At 47.1% G+C, this 24,085-nt stretch overlaps 7 protein-coding genes across 7 annotated transcripts; 3 read left to right on the top strand and 4 right to left on the bottom strand.

Moving 5' to 3' along the window:
* The first annotated feature begins 5,781 nt into the window (after nucleotides 1-5,781).
* F4817DRAFT_66965 (putative alcohol dehydrogenase) lies at nucleotides 5,782-7,571 on the top strand. The gene is made up of 7 exons (XM_049307746.1): nucleotides 5,782-6,093; nucleotides 6,168-6,314; nucleotides 6,378-6,524; nucleotides 6,581-7,142; nucleotides 7,200-7,228; nucleotides 7,283-7,375; nucleotides 7,444-7,571. The coding sequence occupies exons 2-7, from the start codon at nucleotides 6,178-6,180 to the stop codon at nucleotides 7,538-7,540; spliced, it is 1,065 nt and encodes a 354-aa protein (XP_049160240.1). The 5' UTR covers nucleotides 5,782-6,093; nucleotides 6,168-6,177; the 3' UTR covers nucleotides 7,541-7,571.
* On the bottom strand, nucleotides 7,538-8,174 carry F4817DRAFT_334114 (tRNA-splicing endonuclease subunit Sen15). Its single transcript, XM_049302858.1, has one exon. The coding sequence runs from the start codon at nucleotides 8,034-8,036 to the stop codon at nucleotides 7,602-7,604; it is 435 nt and encodes a 144-aa protein (XP_049160239.1). The 5' UTR covers nucleotides 8,037-8,174; the 3' UTR covers nucleotides 7,538-7,601.
* A 1,048-nt stretch (nucleotides 8,175-9,222) lies between these two features.
* On the top strand, nucleotides 9,223-10,942 carry F4817DRAFT_334110 (uncharacterized protein). Its single transcript, XM_049302857.1, has one exon. It carries the CDS (start codon nucleotides 9,588-9,590, stop codon nucleotides 10,731-10,733), a length of 1,146 nt encoding a protein of 381 aa, XP_049160238.1. The 5' UTR covers nucleotides 9,223-9,587; the 3' UTR covers nucleotides 10,734-10,942.
* Nucleotides 10,943-11,359: 417 nt separating this feature from the next.
* F4817DRAFT_66919 (uncharacterized protein) lies at nucleotides 11,360-13,211 on the top strand. Its single transcript, XM_049307745.1, has 3 exons — nucleotides 11,360-11,682; nucleotides 11,749-12,668; nucleotides 12,727-13,211. The coding sequence occupies exons 1-3, from the start codon at nucleotides 11,599-11,601 to the stop codon at nucleotides 12,992-12,994; spliced, it is 1,272 nt and encodes a 423-aa protein (XP_049160237.1). The 5' UTR covers nucleotides 11,360-11,598; the 3' UTR covers nucleotides 12,995-13,211.
* A 366-nt stretch (nucleotides 13,212-13,577) lies between these two features.
* Nucleotides 13,578-15,201, bottom strand: F4817DRAFT_334108 (yippee). Its single transcript, XM_049302856.1, has 2 exons — nucleotides 14,465-15,201; nucleotides 13,578-14,225 (listed from the first exon to the last, which is right to left on the bottom strand). Exons 1-2 carry the CDS (start codon nucleotides 14,560-14,562, stop codon nucleotides 13,991-13,993), a joined length of 333 nt encoding a protein of 110 aa, XP_049160236.1. The 5' UTR covers nucleotides 14,563-15,201; the 3' UTR covers nucleotides 13,578-13,990.
* Nucleotides 15,202-15,259: 58 nt separating this feature from the next.
* On the bottom strand, nucleotides 15,260-18,308 carry F4817DRAFT_334106 (FAD-binding domain-containing protein). Its single transcript, XM_049302855.1, has 2 exons — nucleotides 16,995-18,308; nucleotides 15,260-16,941 (listed from the first exon to the last, which is right to left on the bottom strand). The coding sequence occupies exons 1-2, from the start codon at nucleotides 17,685-17,687 to the stop codon at nucleotides 15,880-15,882; spliced, it is 1,755 nt and encodes a 584-aa protein (XP_049160235.1). The 5' UTR covers nucleotides 17,688-18,308; the 3' UTR covers nucleotides 15,260-15,879.
* Nucleotides 18,309-20,909: 2,601 nt separating this feature from the next.
* On the bottom strand, nucleotides 20,910-23,797 carry F4817DRAFT_66821 (uncharacterized protein). Its single transcript, XM_049307744.1, has one exon. The coding sequence runs from the start codon at nucleotides 23,422-23,424 to the stop codon at nucleotides 20,926-20,928; it is 2,499 nt and encodes an 832-aa protein (XP_049160234.1). The 5' UTR covers nucleotides 23,425-23,797; the 3' UTR covers nucleotides 20,910-20,925.
* Nucleotides 23,798-24,085: the final 288 nt, after the last annotated feature.

The raw sequence follows: 24,085 nt of genomic DNA, 5'->3' as shown, positions 1-24,085 counted from the left end.
CTCAAGCCAGTATATCAGTATATCCTCGTGACCGCCGAAGATTCGACTTGAGATTGGAGTGGTACGGTAGTGCTGCGTAGGTAACGTCGTGGTAAGGCAGGTCAAGTCAGGTCAGGTAAGGTTTGGCGCAAATAATGTAAGGCGGGGGAGAGATGCTGCGGAGCCGCGTTTTCTTCGCTCTGACTTTGTGTCTGGGTTGTCTGGGTTGTCTAGGTTGTCTAGGTTGTCTGGGTAAGTGGGATGGGGTTGATGGGACGCGCAGAAACATAGGCTGGCCAAGACCTTAGCCCTTAAGTCTTGGCTAGACAGGCTAGATAGGCTAGTCTAGTTTGACTAGTGTGTAGGTACTGTTGTATGTAGACAAGCAAGCAGGTCGTTATCCTTGGATTTGGCGCTGGTAACCCGATGGGATCGGATCAGTCAAATTGCCAGATTGCGCCGTGTGATAGGCAGGTCCTAAAGGCAAAACCCGCATTTAATAAGACCGGGGGTTTATAAGCTTTCTGCTTGGACGAGGTTGCAGGGGTCGGTAATCCAGAAGGGATCCTGACAGGAAAATTCAGGTCAGAAACGATGTCTCTTCCGTCATGTCGCTTCTGGGACTTGATGGATGGTGGGGAACCCTTGGGAAGCGGGAAGAGAAAAAAAGAGGTGTGAGGAGTTAAACCTGAAAGGAAAAAGGGAAAGGAAACGATCAATGCGAAGCCATGTTACAAGGATCTAGGGAAGGAGAAGCGGGAGATACATAAAACATAGTAGGTTTTTTTTTGGAAAGTGGAATACGCCAATGTGGTAATGGTAAAGCATTGACCTAACCCAGTGTACATATACAGCATATACAACATAGGTATACAACATAGAGATATACAGCAAATACAACTACAGCAATTATACATAATATAACTCATATAAAATGGATGTTAGAAGGCACGTCTTTTTCCAGGGTTTCCCGTGTCTAAGAGCCCAATTGAGGGATAAGTCTGGGGATGTTGTACGAATGGCTCCACTGATGGTGAGAGGTTGAACGGACCAAGAAGGAAGAGGCGTGCGGCGAAGAATGCGGCTGCGAGTGGATGGTCCAAGGACTGGACCTCCATGCCATCAGGTCCCAAGGAAAAGAAACATATTGGAAGTCACTTACCTACCGCACCGGTAGCACGAGGTACCTTCGTATCTACGTGCTTGTACCTAATTCACGTACCAGCGGTACCCTAGTATCAGCGTACCCGCGTACCCGCGTACTCCAATCTTTTGTACCTGCCGCCTTAACTGGGCTATCCCCGTTTCCGCCGTCTAGCGGCTTTTTTAGCGACTTTTCCTGCCTAGCGAACTTCCAAGTTCCAAAGCCTCATCAACACCCCGGCTTTTCGATCCTGCTTCGGTGCGGCAGCCTCGGCAGCTAACCGTCCTCCCAGAGCTCAGAGAAGCAATACAATTGTGTAAGATTCACAATCCCACTGCACTGCAACTGCAACTGCAGCAATCCAGCGATGGGATCCGTTGCCCCTCGGCTCTCGGGGGGTATTTCTCCTATACGAATTTCAAACGCTCTGCAAATTCGCTCGAGAGTCAAGTCCTGCGCTACTCTTGTTATATGCAGGTAGGCAGGTAGACAGGTAGGCAATGTTTGTATGTGTGAATAGGTATGTGTCAGTCAGACGACAGCAAAATCGACAAACGAGTGATAGCGCGACGGATTTGATGGGCGAGAGATGCGTCCAACTGGGTGAGGGTACGAATAGAGTGGGAATTTTGATGTCGAGTCGGGTGTGTCAGATGGGACTAGAATATCTAGGCCGGCTTTTTGCGGGGATAAAGGCACCGATCAGACAAATACAGCGCTCGCTATGTATGTTGCTATGTAGCAGGTAGTATTGGAAAGATGCGGCGATCCAGATAGCGATCCAATATTGATTACTAGGAGGGGCGTATGGGCGTATACCAGTGGAACTACCAATACCCTTCATTCAGACGTACTCGAACGTCATATAGCACAACTTCCATAGGATAGTAGTGGTCCAAGCAAGAGGGCTTAGCAGAGCAATGATAGCGAGTCGAGAGGATCATAGAGAAGGAGAAAGAAGGGGATGTAAGAGGAAGAAAAAGGTGTACTGCATTCTACATATTCACAAGCGTAAATCTTCTCGGCTGCCGTAATCTCGTTGGCTCAGCCACTTTGAGGTCAGTGCAAGTAACCGCGGCGAGAATTCATGACACACTATCAGGTATCTACGGGGTGGGTTTTGCGAATCTGGGGACTACTATGTACATGCGGTCTGTGCCTCTTGGCTATCCACTCAATACGCGCGAAGGTGAGCGGCAGTATCTATCTATCTTCGTACGGATACAGGGCGACTCGATCTAGGATGAGGCGGGGTCGCTTCGCATATACTCTACATACATATTATGTATACTATTATGTGCAAGAATGCGGCACGACCGGATCTATATATGGGAAACTAATAGGTTTCAAATTCAACTTAGTTACTAAAGATAATCACTCAAGATATCCATTAGTTATACTGTATTATATGTATTACATAGTTAGTAGAAATAGGGAGGGGGAATGGGTTCCAAGGGAAGGGGAAGAGGGCGGGGGGGAATTCCCACGGGAGCTGGAAAGGCTGGGACAAACATATTACATAGTAAGATAACTAGTTACTCATAATAAACAAACTGAATGGGGAGATGTGCTCTCAGCTTCCGAGCCTGGATATGACGATTAATGGGGTCAATGTGTAAAAGAACGCATCTATTCTATTTGTCTCTAACAACGTGCCGCCCACGCAAGAAAGGGTAGCACTATACAAAAGCCACTCAGAATGGACGCATGGCAGCACGGACTCATGGAGGAGTAAAAGGGTCTAGCCCAGTATATGTGACGTGGAACTTGATAGAGTACCTACCTCCTAAGGTACATACATATCGCACCATGATACAGCCGCATCTGCAAGCCGCTGACCGCAAGACCCGGCAGCCCTCTAACGATGCATGGATGCCTGCGGGAAAGGGTATTATTGATGTATATTTATTAGTTCTTATTAGCACATATCTTTCGCTAGGCTAGTCAGAAGGATCAGGCACGCCTGCGACCCTCTGGCTGCAACTTTTCTGGTTGAAAAGGCCCTACTCTACATGGCGAAAAATATCACCGAGACAAGATAATTAGACGTCGAGTTGTCGGTAGACCGCAATGCGTCACTTATTAAATCTTGGGTCGCGATCCCGGTAATAGAAAGAGGAGTTGTGTGCAGGGTCTTTGGCCGCTCGCTCTGTGGGGACATGGACAAAGCATGGGAGGCCTCTTGGAAATCGATCTTAAACTACTTGCCCAAAAAAGATGTGTCCGCGCGCACGAGAGAAGAAGAGGAAGAGAAAAAAAAAAGATTCGACAGGACAGGACAGCTCCAAGTCTCTCTCTCTCTCTTTCTCGTTAGCCCGAGGCTCGCTTCACTTTCCACTTCAGCTCGAAGGTGACGAGTGGGCCGCAATTCCGGGCACACATACATACATTAGTAGATAAATACTAAGCTTGAAACCGTCCAATAGCTCCAAGAAAAAAAGGATAAAGGGATAACATAACTACGATGACGAAAATAGTCCGCGGTCTACATATTCGATTTGATGCCGAGGGATTGGCTGTGGGAGGGTAATCCGCTGCGAGAGGATCCCCGTATGAGTGAGAGATAGAGATAATATTGTGGGGGGGGGAAACATACTTGAAGGAGGGAAGATGGAGGGTCCCGTACCACATACATAGCACATATAATACCCTACTACTCCATGTCGTCGCCAACAAATTAGATGCTTCAGACGGTAGACTCACCTGCATGATAAATGCCCTCATCCATGTACTCCGCCGCATATACGTAAGGAGGTATATGTAGTCATAGGTATAACCTAGTCGTAATATTAATAAGAGGTCACAATGTGTCTGACCTGGACTCTGACCAAGTCCCATTCACGCGTGGGAAGGCCTTGGTATGACGGTTATTAAGGGCTTCATGAGACTCCTCTTCTCTCGTTTCATCTTGGCTATTTATCTATCACATACAAGCTTACAACTTCTACTCGTCTTCTATTACCCAAGGATACCTATGCCAACCTATATATATATATATATGTATCTAATAACATTAGCCTTTCATCATCTCATCATCCCATCATCCCCCCGCAGCTCTGAACCAGGATGTATATTCATGCGTCTCGTCTTTCTCACAGGTCCTCGCGGACTCGCCTTTTCTCCAATGCCATCGCAAATAGTCCGGCCTAGGGCCGGGAAGCAGGACGAAGATCGGCCATGCTCATGCTCATGCTCGACTTCTAACGTACTATGTATGTATGCAATTGGACCTCACAACGGTCATGACTGGTTGCCTATCAAGCCTATGACCTGCACGACCCAGAAAGAGAGTTATTTTTCTCACGCCGTCCGCGGCTGGCTGATTCATGTGGTGATCCATTGCCGTCAATAGGTAACGTTGCCGGTGCAGAGTCTGCAGACCCCAAAACCACCCTTTCTACATTACATGCCTCCTGGCAGTTTGCATTAACTGCTCCATTTAAAAAAGCTCTCCCATCACGACTTACTCCAAGACCAACACCATGACTAACGCCATGGTGCGTGTGATAGTTGGTCTATAAACTATGTACTATATATGCATGTATAATACGTATAACGTATAACGTATGTACGTATGTACGTATGTACGTAGAGTCGTACGCGCAACTAGTGAGGCGGTGTCCGATTAGGCTGGCGGCTCAGCGCACGCGATGACGCCTTGTTGACACTTAGCTGTCGCGATTGGTCCCTTCGGATCATGTCTTTAAAGACAAACCGCCATCGTCACATCGCATCTTCTCCTTTCACTATACCTGTGGCTTCCCTTGTACGCCCTCTGTCGTCGGGAGCGGCATGGAAGAACCTTGCTTCGGATTCCCTGAAACCTTCATTCAGCCGCTTCGGTTGACCTGCATTGGGGGCCACCCTCGCTGAGCCTCCTATGAGCCGCACCCAACTAACACATGTCTCCCGGATGTCCAATTAAATTGATACGAAATGGTAGGACCAACCTTTTTGTATAACCCTCAAGCCAACCAACCACTTGGACTGGTCGACTACCTACGCACTCCAGCAAGCGGATAGGGATATATGTAGGTTACATGCTTTCGGGCTCCGCTCCGTAATCAGCAGCTTGACCATTCTGCACGATAGTGGCCCCCCGCGAAAATCGCATCCACAGTGCATAAGTGATAGAGGAGTAGGGCTCTGATATGGTACGAGTTTCTTCGGAGCCTGGCGCTCGGCGCCTTGTCTCGCTAAGCCTTGAGAGGAGACAACTCCGGTTGTTTATGAGTACGTAGAACAAGACAGAGCGCAAGGCGCCACACTGTTTTAGATAGATAACTTGAGGTGAGATAATGTCAACGTGGTGGATGATAGCACATCTCGGATACATCGTCGCTTACACGTGGAGACGTTTGTTGGCGACGCTATATTGCACCGCAGGACACCGTCATATCTCTATTCATATTTCTAGGTCTTCCTATCCACTTAGGCGTAGACTATAGCGACCGTCCGCGCTCATGTGTTAATCATTACGATTTGATCTTGGTAAAAGTGTTGCGCGCACACGATCGTGCTACTTATCGGGACTACTAGTCGGGTGTTTCCAAGTCTTTACATCGGTTAATCTGACGAACTGGAAAAGGCTGTGTTGTGCTGCTAAGAACATCATTGCTTAACTACGAACTTTGACTTTGAAGAAAGTAGACGAGGCAACGGGAAAAACCTGAGGGATCCTTAGAATTAGAACCTGTAAACGCTAACTGTTAGTTGTCAGTTTTGGGCATGTAAGTATGGTTAGGTACCTAAGGATTTAATCTAAGGTCTTAAAACACCGAGCTGGAAGTAGAATGAAATTAAGTGTTCGTGAAGATTAGTATAGTACTAGGGTTACCCCACTAGAGATAGTACGATCCCCCGCATTCTCTCTCGAAATAGTGAACTGGTGACATCGGAGTGTCGTATAAATAAGCCCAAGAACAAAACGGCCACATCGATACAACATTAGCAATAACAAGCCGAGTAACGTAAATAAATATCTTTACTAGATAGAAGTCGGAAATCCGGAACTAACGTGGGCTTCCGGTATCTCACTGCTAAGACGTATCACGATGGAATTGCCGCTTACAATGAATGCTGTCGTGTTCGACGGCCCGTACAAGGTTTCGCTTCAGCAACGGCCGGTGCCCAAGATACAAGACGATGGAGACATTATAGTCAAAGTTGATGCGACGGCTCTTTGTGGATCGTGAGTATTATGCAGCATCTTGCTTCTGCCCCTGGCTAATTAACTAATTATTAAACCTCTTAGTGAGCTTCATACGTTCAGAGGCCACCAACCCTCGAACACAGGATTTATTATGGGCCACGAGTTCGCTGGCACGGTTGTGGCAGCGGGTAACGATGTTAAATCTGTCAAGATTGGGGATAAGGTGGTATCTCCTTTCACGGTGTCCTGGTAGGCTAGGCTGTGCTCTATATGCGATTTAAACAATCCATTAATATGCTCCGTAGCATGAACTGCTTTTACTGCAAAAATGGGTATTCGTCTCGGTGTGACCATAGCTTATTGTTTGGCTCGGAAAAGCTGGATGGCGCTCAAGCGGATTATGTGCGCGTACCCCTTGCAGACGGTACAGTCATGAAGGCGCCACCTGAGATCGACGACAATGCGTTGGTGCTCATGGCAGACATATTTCCGACAGGCTTCTTCGGCGCCAGGAATGCATTCAATGGCCTCGGTTCTCAAGATCCGTCCGAAGCCACAGTGGTGGTTATCGGTTGCGGACCGGTAGGACTGTGTGCCATAGTCTCAGCGTTAGAGTACAGGCCAAAACATCTCTTCGCCATCGATAGCATCGATAGCCGTCTTGAACTCGCAAAGGGCTTGGGTGCGGAGCCCCTTAACTTCGCGAAGGACAGGTCGGCTATGATTGCTCGAATCAAAGAAGTCACAGATGGCCGAGGAGCAGATGCAGTTATTGAAGTAGTTGGTTTAAGTCCCGCCCTGAAGACGGCGTTTGATATCCTGAGACCTTTCGGTTTCATAAGCAGTATAGGCGTCCACAATGCCGAGGTAATCTAGCCCCTAATGTGTGCCTGCTCACGTACTTCCAACTAACAATTCGCTCAGATCCCATTTAGTGGTACTGAAGGGTATAAGTACGCGGTGTCTTAGCCCACACTTGAGTTTTCTTATGACTGACGCTGGCGTAGCAAAAACGTGAGGTTACAAATGGGAAGATGTCCAGTCCGCTCGATATTTGCCGATGCACTCGGCGTCCTCGCAAGAAACCAACATAAGTTTGGGTAAGTTGGCTCTTCTTTATCACGAAGCCTTAGTCGACAAGCTATCGGCATTGGTTAATCCCTAGCAGGTTCATGTTCGAGAAAATTATGCCCCTTTCCATGGCCGTATCCGGATACGATCTGTTTGATAAGATGCAAGTGCAAAAGGTAATTTTCAAGCCGTGACTGAAGAACGGCTTGGAATCATTGCGCCCCCTTGAGCGGAACAGAACTGTTCCTCTCAAATTTAGTTCTGCCGAGGCTTGACAATACCATCATGCATAAAGTAGTAAACGACGGTAGAGTCATCATGTACCGTAGCGAGTAGTACTCTCTTGACACGATCCGGAGCAGCTGAGTTCTCTGGTGGCATGGAATCAAAAACGCTTGCGAATGCCTTAAGTGTCCATTTTTCGGCCAGGTGAACTGGTAGTACCCATTCGGCTACAGGTGTCTCCGGAATACGCCCTTCCGGGTTCGGGTGGGATTTGAGCATTTCAATCTGATCATCTGGATGTAAATAGAGCCGACGGGGAGGTAGTCCAGAGATTAGTGGTCGCGGTAGAGGTGAGTTATCCAAGGGGGAATGAGTCAATATTTGTAGCTCAGTCCAATCGTGTTGATACCGAAGATTATCAAGCACCGATACCGCAAGATTCTCGACGTAAGATTTCTCGGCCATGGCGAATATTTGTGTGTTAGAGTCTAAATTGTAGTTGCATAGCAATTCTCATACAAATCAAGGACCCTTTTGGCAAGCTACAAACTCCGACAGGAGCTTAGTGCATAAAGGCGGTGTAAAGCGGCACTTTGTATACCTACATGTATCTTAGGTAAGTATCTTAGGTAAGGTATCGGGCATCACAATACCTTAGGTAATATCCCTACCTCTGGCAAGGTACTTTGTCTATTTTAAAGTTTCGAGGTTCATCTAATAACATTGAATCTGGAGCTACATGTGCTCACCTACCATATTATTAGAACCACAAGTCAAGCATTCAAAATCTTGAAATGTTTCACTTCAACTTTTAGTTCGTGATGGTACACTGACGGCATTCCTCGACCCTAAATGGTACCCAAATTGACATCACATGGAACCATACTTAAGGAGTAAACTGAGACCGTACGCGTATTATATCGCTAATTATTGGTCTTGGACAGACTAGTCATAATGTGTGGCCGCGTCTCAACGAGGGTCATATCCGAAATTCGCTCTTGCGTACGTATTTAGAGTGGCAGTTCGAGAGGAGAGCCACGCAAATGGCTGTGCAACTTTCGAGGCGCAGATCTTGAAACCTTTTAGCTGGGTGGAGAGATCTAGACCTTTTCTACGGTATAGTTTGTGCAGATGTCATCGAAATGCGAAATCTCGTTCTAGGTACTTCGTACACACCTAATGACGAATAACTCTGTCTCGACTTGCGCATTTCTTTTTTAGGGTTTGTGACCGATATTCGATTGCGATGAAAAAAAAAATTTCTTGGTAGGATTAATTATATTATCTGGACGTAGAAATAATTGCAGAATCATTCATATTCATGTATTTTGCAGGATGAAATAGTATGAATTCTCCCATCTTTGATGACTGACTTGGCAGCTTGTGAGACCACCTGCAGTATCTAAAAGATACCTATACCCCTGTTCCACGACTAGCTAGATGCGAAGGAACAAGTTCCATTCGCAACAGCGACCAGTCATAATTAGGTATTTTAGGTAGATAGAGGGGACGAGGAGACCCCTTGCCCCATTCAGGTCCTACATTGTGTGCCAAGGAAAACGCTAAAGCCTAACTCACACTAGTATTGTACTAAATTATTCGTATATCGTTCGTACATCGTACCTCTCCTTATAGTGTACACCAAATCCTGTTGTATGTTACTTTTGACGTCTTTGTACTCGCCTTCAGCACTTTAGCATACCTATTCACCATTTCACTTCCCTTAACACATGTTATTATAATCGTTAGTTTACCTTTCTACCCTTGTTATTAATAAGGTAATCACGTTGAGCTCCGATACTACAAACCGAATCAATTAGACCGTCTTATCACTCCTCGGCTCTTCATTTCGGCTCTCTTTGCGCAGCTATACCTACGCTTCAAAAAAAGGCCGATTAATACCTACCACGTCTCACTCTTAATCAGATCGCAACACCGCCCTACATCGTCTCGCGCTCGAAAACGAAAATCGTGTAGCTTATCGGCTTCCGGAAGGAGCAAAGGCATCTCCTGAAGATGCCACTAGATTCGCCCAGAATATCTAAAGAAGGACAAGAGGATACCGTTGATCGGGCCACGACAATATCGACAGCGACGGACCAAAATGACTCTCTAAGCCAACGCGCGCCAATCATGTCGACTCAGGCACAGGAAGGAGTAGGCAGCGCGCTCGCATCGAATGTCGCCGCTGTAGACGTCCAGATGCGAGAGTATGTGAATGGATACCACTTCCCACCGAAATATCCCATAAAGGAGCAAATACGAATGGGTCTAGTTTCATTCTGGGAATTCTACAATACTGGATTCGGCTTCTTCCTCACTATCTACTCCCTCAACGTCGTGGCTTGGGGTGGCATGCTCTTCCTTCTTCTATGCAATGCTGCGCCAGAGATGTGCTGGGTGGATGGCAAATTTGACTGCAATGATATTGATTCGCCGCGCAGAATATGGATCGAGACAGATTCACAAATACTAAACGGGCTGTTCTGCGTAACTGGTTTTGGCTTAGCGCCGTGGCGCTTTCGCGATCTGTACTTCTTGTTGCGGTATCGTATTCAGGGTGATCACAAGGCTCTACGAAGCTTAGCAGGCGTTCATCGCGGTTGGTTCCGTCTTCCCGGTTCCGAACAACTTCCTACGTCTCTTGGGCCGAAGAATATCGAGGAGATGATCGGAAACTACAACGTTGACAGCGTTCCGTATCCCCTAGAGACTATATCAGATGCTCCGCCAACGAGCATCCGGGCACCTCCGACTAAGATGTGGAAACTGGATTTTATTATCTACTTCAATGTTGCCAACACGTTTCTGCAATGCGTTCTATCAGGTTTCATGTGGGCCTTGAATCGGTACGATCGACCTAGTTGGTCGACTGGTCTATTCGTTTGTCTTGCGTGTATCGCCTCCGCTATCGCGGGTATCATGATGGGCGTTGAAGGGAAACACGTTAAGGCTATCGAAGGGGTCCCTCTAACAAAGACGGATATTGAGCGTCTAGCGCGTGATAAGGAACTAGGCATTCCTCATTATAACAACCTTGGCGACAAGAACCCCGAGGAAGAGAAAGAGAAGAAGAGGATGAAGAAGCAAAAGCGACAGTTTGGGAAGGCCGAGCAATCTAGCCTCGCGACTGATAATGAAAGACAAGCATTCTGCGTTTAAATGGGGTGTTTTGGCAGGTTTTTATAGACGGCGGACTTGGTGTTTACTAGCATATATTTTGTTTGAATAATATACCATCTGGCGTTGCAAAACGGAAGTAAATACCTATATTTGCAAGTAATTTACTGTTTACAGACTACAATCAGGCATACAATATGAGCATTAAAGTATCCGTCTTTCTACTATGAGAATGTGCATAAGTGTTGAAATACGTAAGAAGTCGTTAAGCAAAGGAGTAGAATTAAAATAAGAAATATATATGAGTACAGCAAATGAGGCTTACAGTTCAAAACTTAGTGGATGGTAGCAAAGATACATAGCAAAGTGTTCACGAGATCGATTTGTTGAGCACCTGCCGGCTCCAAGATGGGAAGTTCCGCAGTTTAGATCTGGGGTTTATAGCTAAGCCAATTAGAGCTGAAGTTGATATCATAAGGCTAATCAGCTGACCAATGCGGGGGCAGCTTCTGGTCCCACTGTCCCAGCTCTTGCATTATGTAGGGTACCTATTGTACGTACAGCATTGCCAGCAAGGTACACGCGCCTTCGCATTCGGCGGCCTAGCCAATGTACCTAAATTACCTAATACGGGTGCAATCCAACGTTATCAGTCGGCCACGCGGTGGTCCCTATCTTCTAACACAACCTTGGAACCTTCACACGCTGTTCCTTGCCGCCATCCCCGAGGAGCTTCGCATATCTGCCGTAGCTCATCAAAGCTGCCGCGAATCACATCTATCATATCTCATTCTTTTTCTTATAGTTCTAGTTACATCACCCACGCTTGCTCAATTGTAACCATCCCCTATCTCTTGCTGGCACAAGACCACTCCTTTGCGAAACCCGCCGTGAATCGCTAGTCATCATGGCGCCAAAGGCCCTCATCCCTTTCCTGGTGGGCATGATGCTGCTCACTGGTGTCTGCAATACGGTCTTCACCAAGTACCAAGTAAGTTCGACCTAATCTCGCCTCTCCGCAGCTGGACCCTACAGCTTGCTAACCGCGACTGGGCAGGACAATCAATGCGTCCGGAACTGCGACGACCCCGATCCCAAGAAGCGGCAGCCGTTTGAGCAGCCCGTGCTTCAGACGGCACAGATGTTCATAGGAGAAGTCGGATGTTGGATTGTTGTCGGGCTAAGGCTCGCGTACCAACGCTACGCGAACAGGAAGACTCCGGCTGCCAACGGATACCAGGCAATCCCCAGGGGGGACGCGGAAGTCGATGATAACGATGATGCCGCCAGCGTCAATTCGGAACAGGCGCTTATCCTTCCCAATCCTCCGGTTAAGAACAATGTTGGTGTAGTCGATGGGCCCCTGAGGGGTTTCGGTATCACACTCCTTGCGCTACCGGCTATATGCGATATCCTCGGCACGACGCTTGTGAACGCAGGTCTGTTCATGGTAGCTGCCTCGATCTACCAGATGACTCGTGGTGCCTTGGTGTTATTTGTCGGCCTGTTCAGCGTTATTTTCCTGCACCGCAAGCTGCACTTATTCCAATGGGTTTCCCTTGTTGGTGTCATGATCGGTATTGCGCTGGTTGGACTTGCGGGTATTATCTGGCCTGATGCCAAATCAGAGGCCACCAACGCCTTGTTCCAGGCTGCAGAAGATGTTGCTACAGATGAGGGCCTTCGTGCTGCGTTGGGTGTCATTCTTATTGCCTTCGCGCAGATTTTTACCGCCACACAATTCGTCCTCGAGGAGTGGTTGCTAGAGCGTTCCAAAATCGACCCCATTGAGGTTGTTGGCTGGGAAGGTCTCTTTGGTCTTGCTGTTACCCTGATCTGTATGCTGGTACTACACCTCTCCATCGGGAGATCCGATGCTGGCCGCTACGGAATGTTCGATATGGTTGAGGGTTTCCGACAGATGACGGAGTACAGAGCCGTGTGGGTGTCTAGTGTACTAACTATGATCTCTATTGGGTAAGTTGAGCTTTGCACCATCATGCCTTGATAATAGGGATGCTAACTTTGTTACCAGTGGGTATAATTTCTTCGGCCTCTCAGTCACACGCAACGTCAGTGCAACAGCGCGGTCGACTATTGATAGCTGCCGAACCCTATTCATTTGGATGGTTTCCCTCAGTCTCGGGTGGGAAGCATTCAAGTGGTTGCAAGTTGCAGGATTCGTCTTGCTAGTGTACTTCACTTTCTTGTTTAACGGCGTCGTACGCCCGCCGTTCAAATTCCTCGAGCCAAATGAGGAAGTAGAGGAGTTGCTCCCCGAAGAGCCTATCGAGCATAACTAGATTGCCCGCAATGCAAATCGGATTACTTGATGCTGCCTAGGAGCACGGTGGCCTAGACCTGATTACTCTAGATGATTAAGCAGTAGCTAGGGCTTGCGAAGATGCATGTTTCTGCATTGGGATGGCGTTGGTTGGTATCGGCATGTTAGTGGGTTAATTGTGCTTGTAATATGTGCTTCGGTTGGAGTACTTCGGTTTCGATCAGCGCATCAGTTTGTTTGATATAGTCTTCTAAATTAGATGGCGGCGTAACCATCAGGGTCGGATTTATACATTCTATTATTTGATGATTTACTCCCGCTCGATGTCACTTGCCGAGAAAGTGAGGTCATTCGTTCTGCTAATAGACTTGAGAGAAGGAGACGACTATAAAGTATTAAGATACTCATCTATCCTACATGCTTCGTAGATGCCCCTTAGAGAGTTCTTATTGGTTATAATTGCAGATGGTTATACATACAAAACACTATTCTTCTGAGTATCAGGGCCCTGGCCTGCAATGTAGATATGTCAGTGGATATGCAATGTCTATAGCATCGGGCTATTCTTAACTCTTCATACCAAAACATAGTATTCAACAAGGTTTAACTTTAGAATAGTATCGTCAAGATATAAGCAATTATACTAGTAGCTAATAGTAAACGGGGCCCAAGCATTCTAAAGCAAGTAACAATTTATAATGCCAAACTATCTATCAACCTGTATAACACCTCATTAAGGAGACTTCATAACGCCAGGGAGGAACTCTGTCCGACCCTCGAAGACCTTTACGGCGTTGTACATACGTTCGCGAGAGGCGCGACCCTTGCCTTGCCTTGCCCGTCTAAAACTCACCAAGCAGACCAGACCAGACCTTCCTGCGATAACCAAGAAAACGCCCAAGCAATGCATACCCATGCTAAAAAAAAACAGACTAGACCGTCCCCTCTCTATTCCACCCGTCCTCGCTCATCATATCGCTGTATCCGACCAAGTCGATCGAGGGAAGGCGGCCATCTAGCTGACATTACACAGCAGCTCGGCCTCGAGGATGAACTTGCCCTCCTTGTACTTCTCGCTCGACTCGTAGGCGCGGTCGTACTTCCAGCCCACCGTCTCCTTGCACTGCTTGCACGTGATGTCCCGCACGATATGCCGGCCAGTCGTCATGCTGCGCTCCGACGGCTCGCCCGCGTCCACGTTGACGACCGTGTTGAAGAGGTAGGCCTTGCCGTGCTGGCCGCGGAAGTTCTGGCGGTTGGGAGGATGGGGTTAGTTGATGGGCCTCGATATATATATATATAGTGAGGGTGGGATGGGATGGGATGGGATGCTAGATAGATAGAAAGGTCTGATATATTGGAGGTAGAAGGCTACCTAGGATAGATGGGATATGGTATGGCATGGCATGAATATGATAAAACATTACAAAGCGAGGGACTTAGAAGATCAAGACGGCGGAAGAAAGACGAGAGAGATAGATGCCATACCCGACTTATGATCTCTTCGTGATTAGCGAGGTGGGCTTTGCAGTTCTTGCACCCGTATATTTTGTTACTATCAAGATACGTGTTGTACGCAAGACCCATTGCGGCCGATCTATCCACGCCGACCGCGTGCGTTCCGTTTCGTTTCGTTAGGAGGTACCTAGTAGTTTTATTGGTATATATCCGATCCGACAAAGGATTCCGGAAAGGGTTCTCGATTTCGATCGATGCCGTAGCTAGACGAGCTGATCGAGTAGGTAGGTTTCTAGGTAGGTATCGCGAGTTCCGAGGTTGACGATAGCACGGGGCGAAGATACAACGATAAGTTGTACGAAGGGCCGACGTCTGTGTCCGAGAGGAGCGATAACGTAATACCTACCTAACGGGACCGAATCCGAAGGCCAGATCGATCGATCTTATTGGGTTGTTTCTTCGTTTGTTTGTTTACTCCAGTTGGTTACAAATGATGTAGGTGGCCGAAATGCATAGCAACTTGTATGTACAGTGGAAGAATTGCGATTTAGAAGACCAAAGCGTTTATGTAGGTAGGTAGGTAGGTAGGTACCTAGGAAACAAACCAGCCTCACGCGATGCAGGCGTGATGTGTTGATGTGGATGTAGGTCGCTAACAGCTGGAGTTGCTTATCTTAGTAGGTACCTATGTATGTAGGTCTTTACCCCGCTGACGTGGTACAGTGGTATATCTGACAGACGGGTGCTACCCCTGCAACTTTCGTATGGGGTAATTTATCTTACTGCGTTGTTCTTCGAAAAAGAAATGCTGAACGATATTAAAGATATCGTGCACTATGATTCGTCCTCTCGCCAAGACTCAGCCTCTTTCACACCTACCCATACCTGAGTTGTCTCTTCTTCGTATCAAGCATTTGTGATACTCCAGCTCCCATTTTGTTTCATAGCAGTAGACCGATGTTTCTTGAGTAGACATGAGTATCTTAAAAGAGATACCTATCTAAGTCGTAGTTGACTCCATGTTTCTCTCTTGAATCTTGGCCGAACCTAATAGTCGTATCTAGTTATAGTTACCAACTCTATCCATCTCTTAAATCATGTCTTACCAAACTTAAAGAAACCCCAGACTTATTTGTTAGTCTTACATGGTTCTTCAAGAAGTTTCATTGTTCACTAGGTAGATTGCAATATATCTCCCAACCAATATTTAACAAATCATATATTCTCGATCTCTCCGGCCATAGCCACCGGTTGGCGTCAGGCCGACATGTCTATCAACGAAAGAAGTATCTACAAGAAACTGCCAGGGCGGTCCTAAGAAAAATATCAAATATGCGCAACCGAACAGAGCAACCGTACAACTACAAGAATAAATCAGGACACCCTCCCCGCTCGGTCCACTTGATTTCCAAGCAACCCGAGCAATAGCGGTGACTTATTAGCTGTCTACCACGAGAAGGCCTCCTCGATAAAGTCGATCGACGAGTTGTACTGCTTGCGACGAATCGCTTGTCTGACCTCATCGCTGAGGGCACCAGGCCCGCAAACCGTCACACCCATTGTCCCAACTTGCTGCTCTGCCTCCATACCGATTAGAGTCTCGATGTTAGGCCTGCCAGGGAACATTTGGACTGTTGACGAAGGGCTATGTATTTCCTTCGTCGAGCGTGGCCTACTGACGAATAGCATAATCCGCAGCACCTCACGCCGTCTATCCATAGCTAGAATCTCTGTCATCCACGGTCGAATCCATTCGAGATGCTCAGGGCTCTGAATAATCCATACCAACACCACTTTTCGCGTAGCTACCGTGCCGTTTGCGAAACCCGTAACAAGGTCTCGGACGTGGGGGACTGCGTGAGTAATACCTACACCACCAGCAAAAAGCATCACAGTGCCGTAGGAGTGCATCATATGCTCGCCACCATACGGTCCTTCGACGAGACATGTTGTCATAAGCCTGCCATCGGGTTGCGCTGCAGCCCTTTGGTATAAATTGTGTGTCATTCCTGACCGTCCTCGAATGATGAAGGACATGCTGGTCTTGCGCATGGCGAGTACGTCTTGTCGGCTCATAGCTAACTTATCCGAGCTCAACTCTTCAGCCTCTTCGCTCCATGCCAAAGAGAATGGATGGGACTGCCAGAAACTGATGCTTGGCATGTATAGGTATGCATGCTGACCAGGCTTGAAAGTCCACGGTCGGGCCATTGTCACCGTCAGACGGACGGCATTGCCAGGAAGCGCCTCAACGAGCGTCTTGGTCCCTCCCCGACCAAAGTTGTGGTAAACAAGGCGCATAACACGGATCAGCCTGTCACCAGCCCACAAGGGAATAACCGGAATCAACCACTTGATCGCGGAGAGGTGCTTCAAGTCAAGGTGGTACCAAAGGCCCGCAACCGCAAGCGCAGCGAGACCGATATGCAGAAGCTTAAAGGATTCGTAGTACGCGTGTCTAGCAATGCTCGAAGCTTGAAATAATATCACCACAAAGGCGATGGTGGCCTAAGCAATGTTAGGTAAACGGATCACGTAGGACACGAGCAGATATAACTTACAAGGAAGCCGTACAGCAGGAATGGCACTGTAACGGTGGTATTCAGTACGCTTGACCATCCACCAGTTGCGGCTGACGCAGCCCAGAAAGCAAAGGTATGGCACACTGCTTCCAATGCTACGATCCGGCCAAACCAACGATGCATTAAGTTGAAAGTGTCAAATGACATGCCGAGTAGGGGGATGAGAGGGTTGTTCCTGCTAGCCATGAGAAACAAGGGAATCATGTTGGCTACTGCCAACGTTCCACTTCGGTTCCTCAACTGCTTGCACGCATCCGCAAAGCTATCGGCGAAGGGAATGTGGACGACACAAAAGGCAACGTTGGTTGCGAGGTATCCTACTAGAAAGAGGAATTGGAACCGAGTGGGTAGGGTACCAACATTGATGGCGCTGCTCAGCTGAAATTCTCGGTTATGTCGTTTCCTAAACATGGGGGCATATAAGAGATTCTTCTTGATCCAGGCGAATTTCGTAGACGGGCGTGCAAAGTATCGTTGTGTGTCGTTTGTTAAACTCGTAACGGTTCGGATATACTTTTGTAATGCTGTTGTAATGCGCCATATTATGAGACCCAAAGAGAGAGCGGCACAAACAATCAGTAGATAGTTAGATAAAGATTCGTTCTCCATCGCCGGCGTCCATCCCGCTGCCTGCCCCTCACCAGCTTCTGCCTTTCCTTCTCCTCCAGCCATGATGAAAACCGGATTGCTGTTGTTGTCGGAAGTATACCAGCTAAACTAATCAAAGTTTAGAATCGAATTGAAATGGGAATTTCAGTTCAGAAAATCGTCATGAGTAAAAGTAAGGAATGTTCAGTGTCTCAAGAGGTTGGTTATGAGACCTAGTTGGAGTATGTAATGGCCAAACAAGGTCAACTTGAATAGCCCGAAGAGGAATGAACGAAGGGCAATAACAGCCTGCTGTCAGGAATTTCTGTTGAAGGCGGCCTAAGTCGTCTCCAAAAGCTGTAGTCTAGGTGACTCAAGGTCAAGTTTTTATCACTTGCCAAGGTCGAGAGGGAAGACGAATACTTAAATGGGTGTGTCTTCGGGGTCTGGCCCAAGGCGGAAAAAAAGAGCCTCGAAGGATGCGACCTAGAAGAATGCCTGTAGAAGGCTTGCAAGGGCACAAGGTATTGTAAATGAACGAAGTAGGTCGACGTTACACCCGCCTAATTCTGGTTGAAGAACCAAAAGCTTGGGATGAAGTATGGGTCTGTGAAGAAAAGACCAGAAGGATTAAGGCGGCAGGGTAGGAATGACCTGGAGAGCAGTGCCCATTTGCATGAAATATATGAATGAGGAAGAATAAGGAGGTCAGTCTAATTGAAGGTAAGAATTACTCGTGCAGGGCCTATGTGAACCTAGAATTTTCAGGTACGTACCTACCTACGGAGTACCCGCCCGGGGCATTACTCGATTACGTCGACTAATGCCGCCAATCATTGCGTCAATCTATCCCCTGAAAATCAAGCCCTGGAGAGGAATGGAATAGGTACCAGTACGTATGTATGTACATAATAGGGCATATTGGAGGGGCTGGCTGGACTTTCCCCTCAATCACTGTAGGTACCTACCTAGGTACCTACCTACCTTCCTTGGCGAAGCAGAATTCCACTGAATTCTTTCACTGAGAACCAATTTATTCAGCTCATCGCGATTTACCACATTAGATAATCAATCAAGAGTCAAAATAACGTTTACCTTACTTTAAGCAATTGCTTGTTCGGACGTTATCTCTTCTATTTCCATTTAGTTCAAATGTAAGGTTCTTTTCACGAGACTTGGCATTTACTCATTTATCAATTTACCAGCACACTTAGTTGAAACGTTCAAAATTTTCTCTGCATACACGCGTCCGCATGATAGGTATCTCAAAGTATTCCGTACTCTTCTACTAAGCCTACATAGATTACGAGTAAGTCTTGCCTTGGTAGTGTGGGGATGGGCCGATAAAGTGCCACCAATGTAAGGTACACAGAAGAAAAACAGCAGGATTGGCCGAGGACCTGTGTCACATGACTAGGGTCCATAGGACCCACTACAAGTCCACATAAGTACCTAGATCTTACAGATATTAGAGAATCCCTCAGATACTTTACAATACAACAATTATTGATGTCAGACAGCGATCATACCACAACCTGAGTCGATCGAGCAGGGGTCACCAAGCCCCAGCGCGACGACATCCCTGATCTACTTCATCTGGAGATCCAACCGTTTGGCCCTCTATCTTATCTATCTATCTTTGTTATTTGTTGAAACTGCACATTACGCGTGCAATGTGTGGCTCTCGTTATTGCTTCAGTTTGAAGCACGAAAGCTTCTATCACTAAATTCGTGGCCTCATCATTCGTTATCCGATCTTAATTCTGCATCGCGGTGGGGAGCATCATGATCGACAGAGCAGTTTTGAAACGAGCGCACATTAGAAGACAGGGATCTGGCTGATCGTACCGCCAATGACGATTCATAGGCCGATAGGTAATGGCCTAGCACTAGCACTGGCCCTTGGATAGGACAGCAAGCGGCTACATACTGGTAGTGCATCCAAAAAGCATCCTAGATTTTCGACACCTTCTCGACTGGTATGCGAGTCAAACGACTGGCTGTGGCGCATATACTAGACTCATCTTAAAACTCTTCCTCCGAGGACGATTACCACGATTGAATTATTAACCCTTTTTGCAGAACATTACGACATTGTTACTATTTACTAAAGTCTAATTCGTTTAATTTACTATGGAATGCGATACCTTATTTTATTTTATCGAGGCATTACAAAACTCCATCGAAACCATATAAAACGATGGTATACAACATCACTTTCATCTGGTTTCTTTAGCCAGTGGGTGCTTGCGTCATTTGGGCTCAGTGAGAAATGTGATACGAAAATCTCGATCAAGAAACGTTCAATCAAGCCGCTTACAACCCAGTTCACATCAAAATGCTTAATTCTGACGATGATGATAGGGTCTCACTTGGAATAGGTAATACTTCCAAATCATATTCTTAGACCCACTGCAACATAAAAGCTCGACACATATTGAGCCTCAAAATGCTTATGCGATCATTATGTGAAATACATATTTCCCGATTAGCTCCACGTATCTAGTCCAAGAATACACGACTCTTTCAACTATCATGATACCCAGGATATATTCCACTGAAGGAACGTTTAGTCATTCATCCTATACTCCTCGGTATATACCAAATGCCAATTATAGGATCACAGCTACTAGGTACGTCGATTGCCATGATGATGAAGATCATGACTAGATATCGCAGGCCAAGCTTTGAATCTCTAGCTTATCGAAAATGGCGGCGTAGCCCACGCGAGTTCAACATATTTAGAAGATGTGATACATGGAAGTGGGATATTTTGCATAAACCTCGAGGGTCTCTGAAAATCGAATAATTCTAGATATGGCAGAGGCCGCGTTTGAGAGTAATCAAGTTGATACGAGTTGCCCAGTACAGCCGTTTCAAGTTTCAACGGGCCTCCACCACATGCTCCATATGCTGTAATTAGTCCCTCTCGTCGCCCAATCTCTAAGGATTAACACATGGGTTATTCCCAGTCGTGCATGGCGTCAATCACTTTTACACAACGTTACCGTTTGGGACCGGTACCTTTTGCCTATTGCAGCTTTAATCTCGAAAATGGGTATTTACAGTTATATATAGGTAATTATCGATATCATGATTTCTCTGCTCTCTAACCAAATGCCATCCAGCGGCGCAGCTCCCGTTGAAAATGCAAGATCCCACGCTCAACCGTATAATCCTCCGCATCCGCTGGACATAACGTTCATGTATATTATATTCCCGGGCCCGAAACTCAGTGTATCCAAAGATAGGTTTACAAAACCTACGAGTGGGCTCATACCAGACAAATGATGCTATCTCGGGGTTAATAAAATAGCGAATCTCACATGCAAAGCTCGTCATCGCTATAATCGTCCCCGGGAACACCGGAGCTCACTGAACTTGCGAGGATGGATCTGGATCGTAGCTTGGTACCAAGCAAGGTCTTTTTGTCAATGCTCCTCCTTGGTTTCTTGCGAACGACATGACCGCTGTTTTCCTTATCGGAGCCGAGCTCGTCGTCTAGTGATGAGTAGGCGGGTTTTGCGGACTGCAGAGCGATGACGCTTTTGCTCCGGCGGGGTCCCGTAGCCGCTTGTGGCTTGTCGCCCTGGGAACAAGAGTGCGCACGTTTTTTGGTGTTGACGCGTTCGGGACCGGGGGGCTTGGGGCCCTGTACCTTATTATTGCTCTCCACCCTGGCTATTTCCGGGCCTGGAACACTATCTGCTTCACCATAGATGACCACCCCCGACTGAGTGGCTCTCTGCTCGGCACCGTCTGCTACATGATCTCCATCTAACCTTGACGTCGATCGAAGCTGTCTTGTTCTCGCCTGGGGCAGACGTCTAGGGCTGACTGTAACCCACTCGCCTATAGTTTCCTCCCACCGGTAGCCCGTGAAGAGAGGTCGGACACGAGCGTTGTCCCCTGCGGCCGAGTGTTGGTTGCAGGCCAGCTTCTCCGCGTAGATAAAGTCTTTGACGTTATTGGTCTGTTGCGCAAGAGAAAAAGCCGCTATCGTCTTCATGCTATCCAGGATTTCTTGATCGAGTTCGAGGCCTGCGAGTTGTCTGAATAGCATGTCTAAACAGTTGTGAGACGCCAGATTCATTCCTCGACCGCAACTGCGAGCTACTGATGACACAAATGAGGCTATATCGGTAAGACGGTGTCTCGTGCGGTTGCTTCTCGCTGAATTATGGTCCGTGTGCTGTCGCCATGCTTGTCCGATACTGTACTTGAGATGAGAACTGATATTATTATCGACTCGAGCATCGCTCGATGAGATGTAGTATGCCAAATGCAACAGGTCATTTCCTAAGCGACACTGCGTAGCCTTTGACGATTCTAGACCAGCCATACACGACCTAAGGATATATCTAAGCCTATTGCCGATGAAGCTTATCTTCGCGATCTCAACTTCTGAAACGCTTGCTGTATGGAGTTCTATTTCGCCTAACGAACTCATCGCAGCTAGCATTGTTAAAGCACTAATTAGTGTCTGCTTATTGGCCATGGCAATATCTTTTTCTACGCGAGTCGTGTCATTTCCGTTTGCAAGGATTCGCCTCCGGCGACATAACAGCGAAACGGAATAGTTCATGAAAGCCACGGCGTCGTCAGCTGCCTCTACAACGGACAAGTGCCGAGCAGCTAACGCCCATACGCGTTCGAACTCTTGCGTCGCAAGCCAGTCTTGAGGGAGGCTGCCATTAGATAATAACAGCAAATACTGTCGAAGTAGAAATGAAGTACGGCCATGCTTATTAGCAAAAGTCCATAGTATCGAAAGAGGTCGAAAGCATCCCAGCTCGGCAAAGGAGCTGTCTGCCATAGTTGGCTGAGAGTATTGACGATAAATCAGCGCTGCGATGAGCTCCTCGGCCTCAGATAATGCACCGGATCGGATGCATAGATCAATAAGTAATTCTGAGAAGTTGTCATTGAATAGTCCCTCTGAAACTCCTTGCTTCACCGCATTAAGACCGTCTGCTCGAACTACTATCCGGAGATGTTTCCATCCAAGGGCCTGATTTGATCCAATTGACTCTAGGTAGTTGTATATCTCTGTTGAAGTGTTGACACCGTCAAGCGTGGAGATATTCCCGCTCTGCTCGGCTTCCATCCTCTCCCAGGCCTCGAGTTCCTCAATATACGAGGGTACTTTTCTAAGACACATATCGAGGAATGAACGTGGCCCTCGTCCTCGACTAGTGACATGCCGCGTTGCTTTTAGGAGCGCTTCTAGGCTCTTATAAATTGCCTCCAGGTCATTGTGCCTGTTCGAAGTTGACTGAGCCCGTAGGCCTGCGAGACGTTTCTCGAGGTCCTTATACTGATCTCGTCTGCATCCGACTATGGGTTGTTCAGGTTGCTCCTTAGGGTGACTGGGAATTGTGGGTGATGGGACAACATGGCCTCGTGCACGTCGTAGTAACGGTGTAGCCGGTACTATCTCGCCAGGAACTACAGTTCTTCCCTCGCCGCTCTGGAGACATTTTGTCGTACTCGTTCCCTTTGAATCCTTGCCAAGCGAAGATTGTCCATCTTGATTGGGAGATCGCCTCTGAGAATAGGTAAGGCGGACTCTCTTACGCGGTCTTAACCATTCGCAATTAGCATTTGGCTGCTCAGTAGCAATCCTCCTTTCCTGCTCGAGCTCATCATCTCTGGTGTTTAGTAATGATGCCGCAGCGTCCTTTCTTAGAGAAGCAATTCGCGAAAGCAACGGCCGAAGTAAGCGTTGACAGCGCGCCGCGGTCCAAGCCTGTGATGTCCCTCCCGGTTTTTCTGGCTTAGGCCTTGGCTTATACGGGATCGTGAATTCGTTAAATGACATAGAGAAGCTCTAGCAATGTTACTAAGCAGATATGTATGCTGGGTTATGAATGTTTGTTTGAGAGCTCGGGTTTATTAATGGCGATACGAAGCTAGCAGCTTCATGCTCCATGGACGTCGTCCCCAAAACAAAAGCAGTAGGCAAAGCAAAATGATATTATCGTGATACTTGGTTCATAAAGATGCGATCCAAAAGTGCAGCCTTGAAGATAGGACTGTTTTATATGACCAAACGACAAGAATACCAATGTTTTGTCCGATAAGGATGGAAGAGACGTATAACGGTTTAACGGTTCTTCTAACCAAACATTTGATTTGTTTACTTGATTTCCTAATCAGGAGATACCCACTTTAACTTTCACACAACATTTTGGTGTATTTCTAGAAATAGAATTAAAACTCATAACTCTCATATATGCGGTTCTGAGATGACTAGACATTCTCTACAGTATTTAGTAGCTCGGGCCATAGAAAATTATTAAAATTTTATGGGAAAAGATGATGAGATGTTTGCTGTAAATAAAATCCGAGTAGGTAGTAAAAGTACAGAGGTACTTACTTCCAACGTGCGGGCTTTTTAGTCCCCTAAGACTCAAATTTTAAGCCAATCAAAATGGAGGTGGTTACCGTAACACGTCTTTTATGCAGTGTTACGTGCTAAG

Source organism: Daldinia loculata (assembly GCF_022478755.1).
Source record: "Daldinia loculata strain CBS 113971 unplaced genomic scaffold F4817scaffold_17, whole genome shotgun sequence".
In the NCBI taxonomy this organism is placed as follows: domain Eukaryota; kingdom Fungi; phylum Ascomycota; class Sordariomycetes; order Xylariales; family Hypoxylaceae; genus Daldinia; species Daldinia loculata.
The sequence above is the reverse complement of the archived record's forward strand: the minus strand, read 5'-3'. Positions and strand labels throughout refer to the sequence as shown.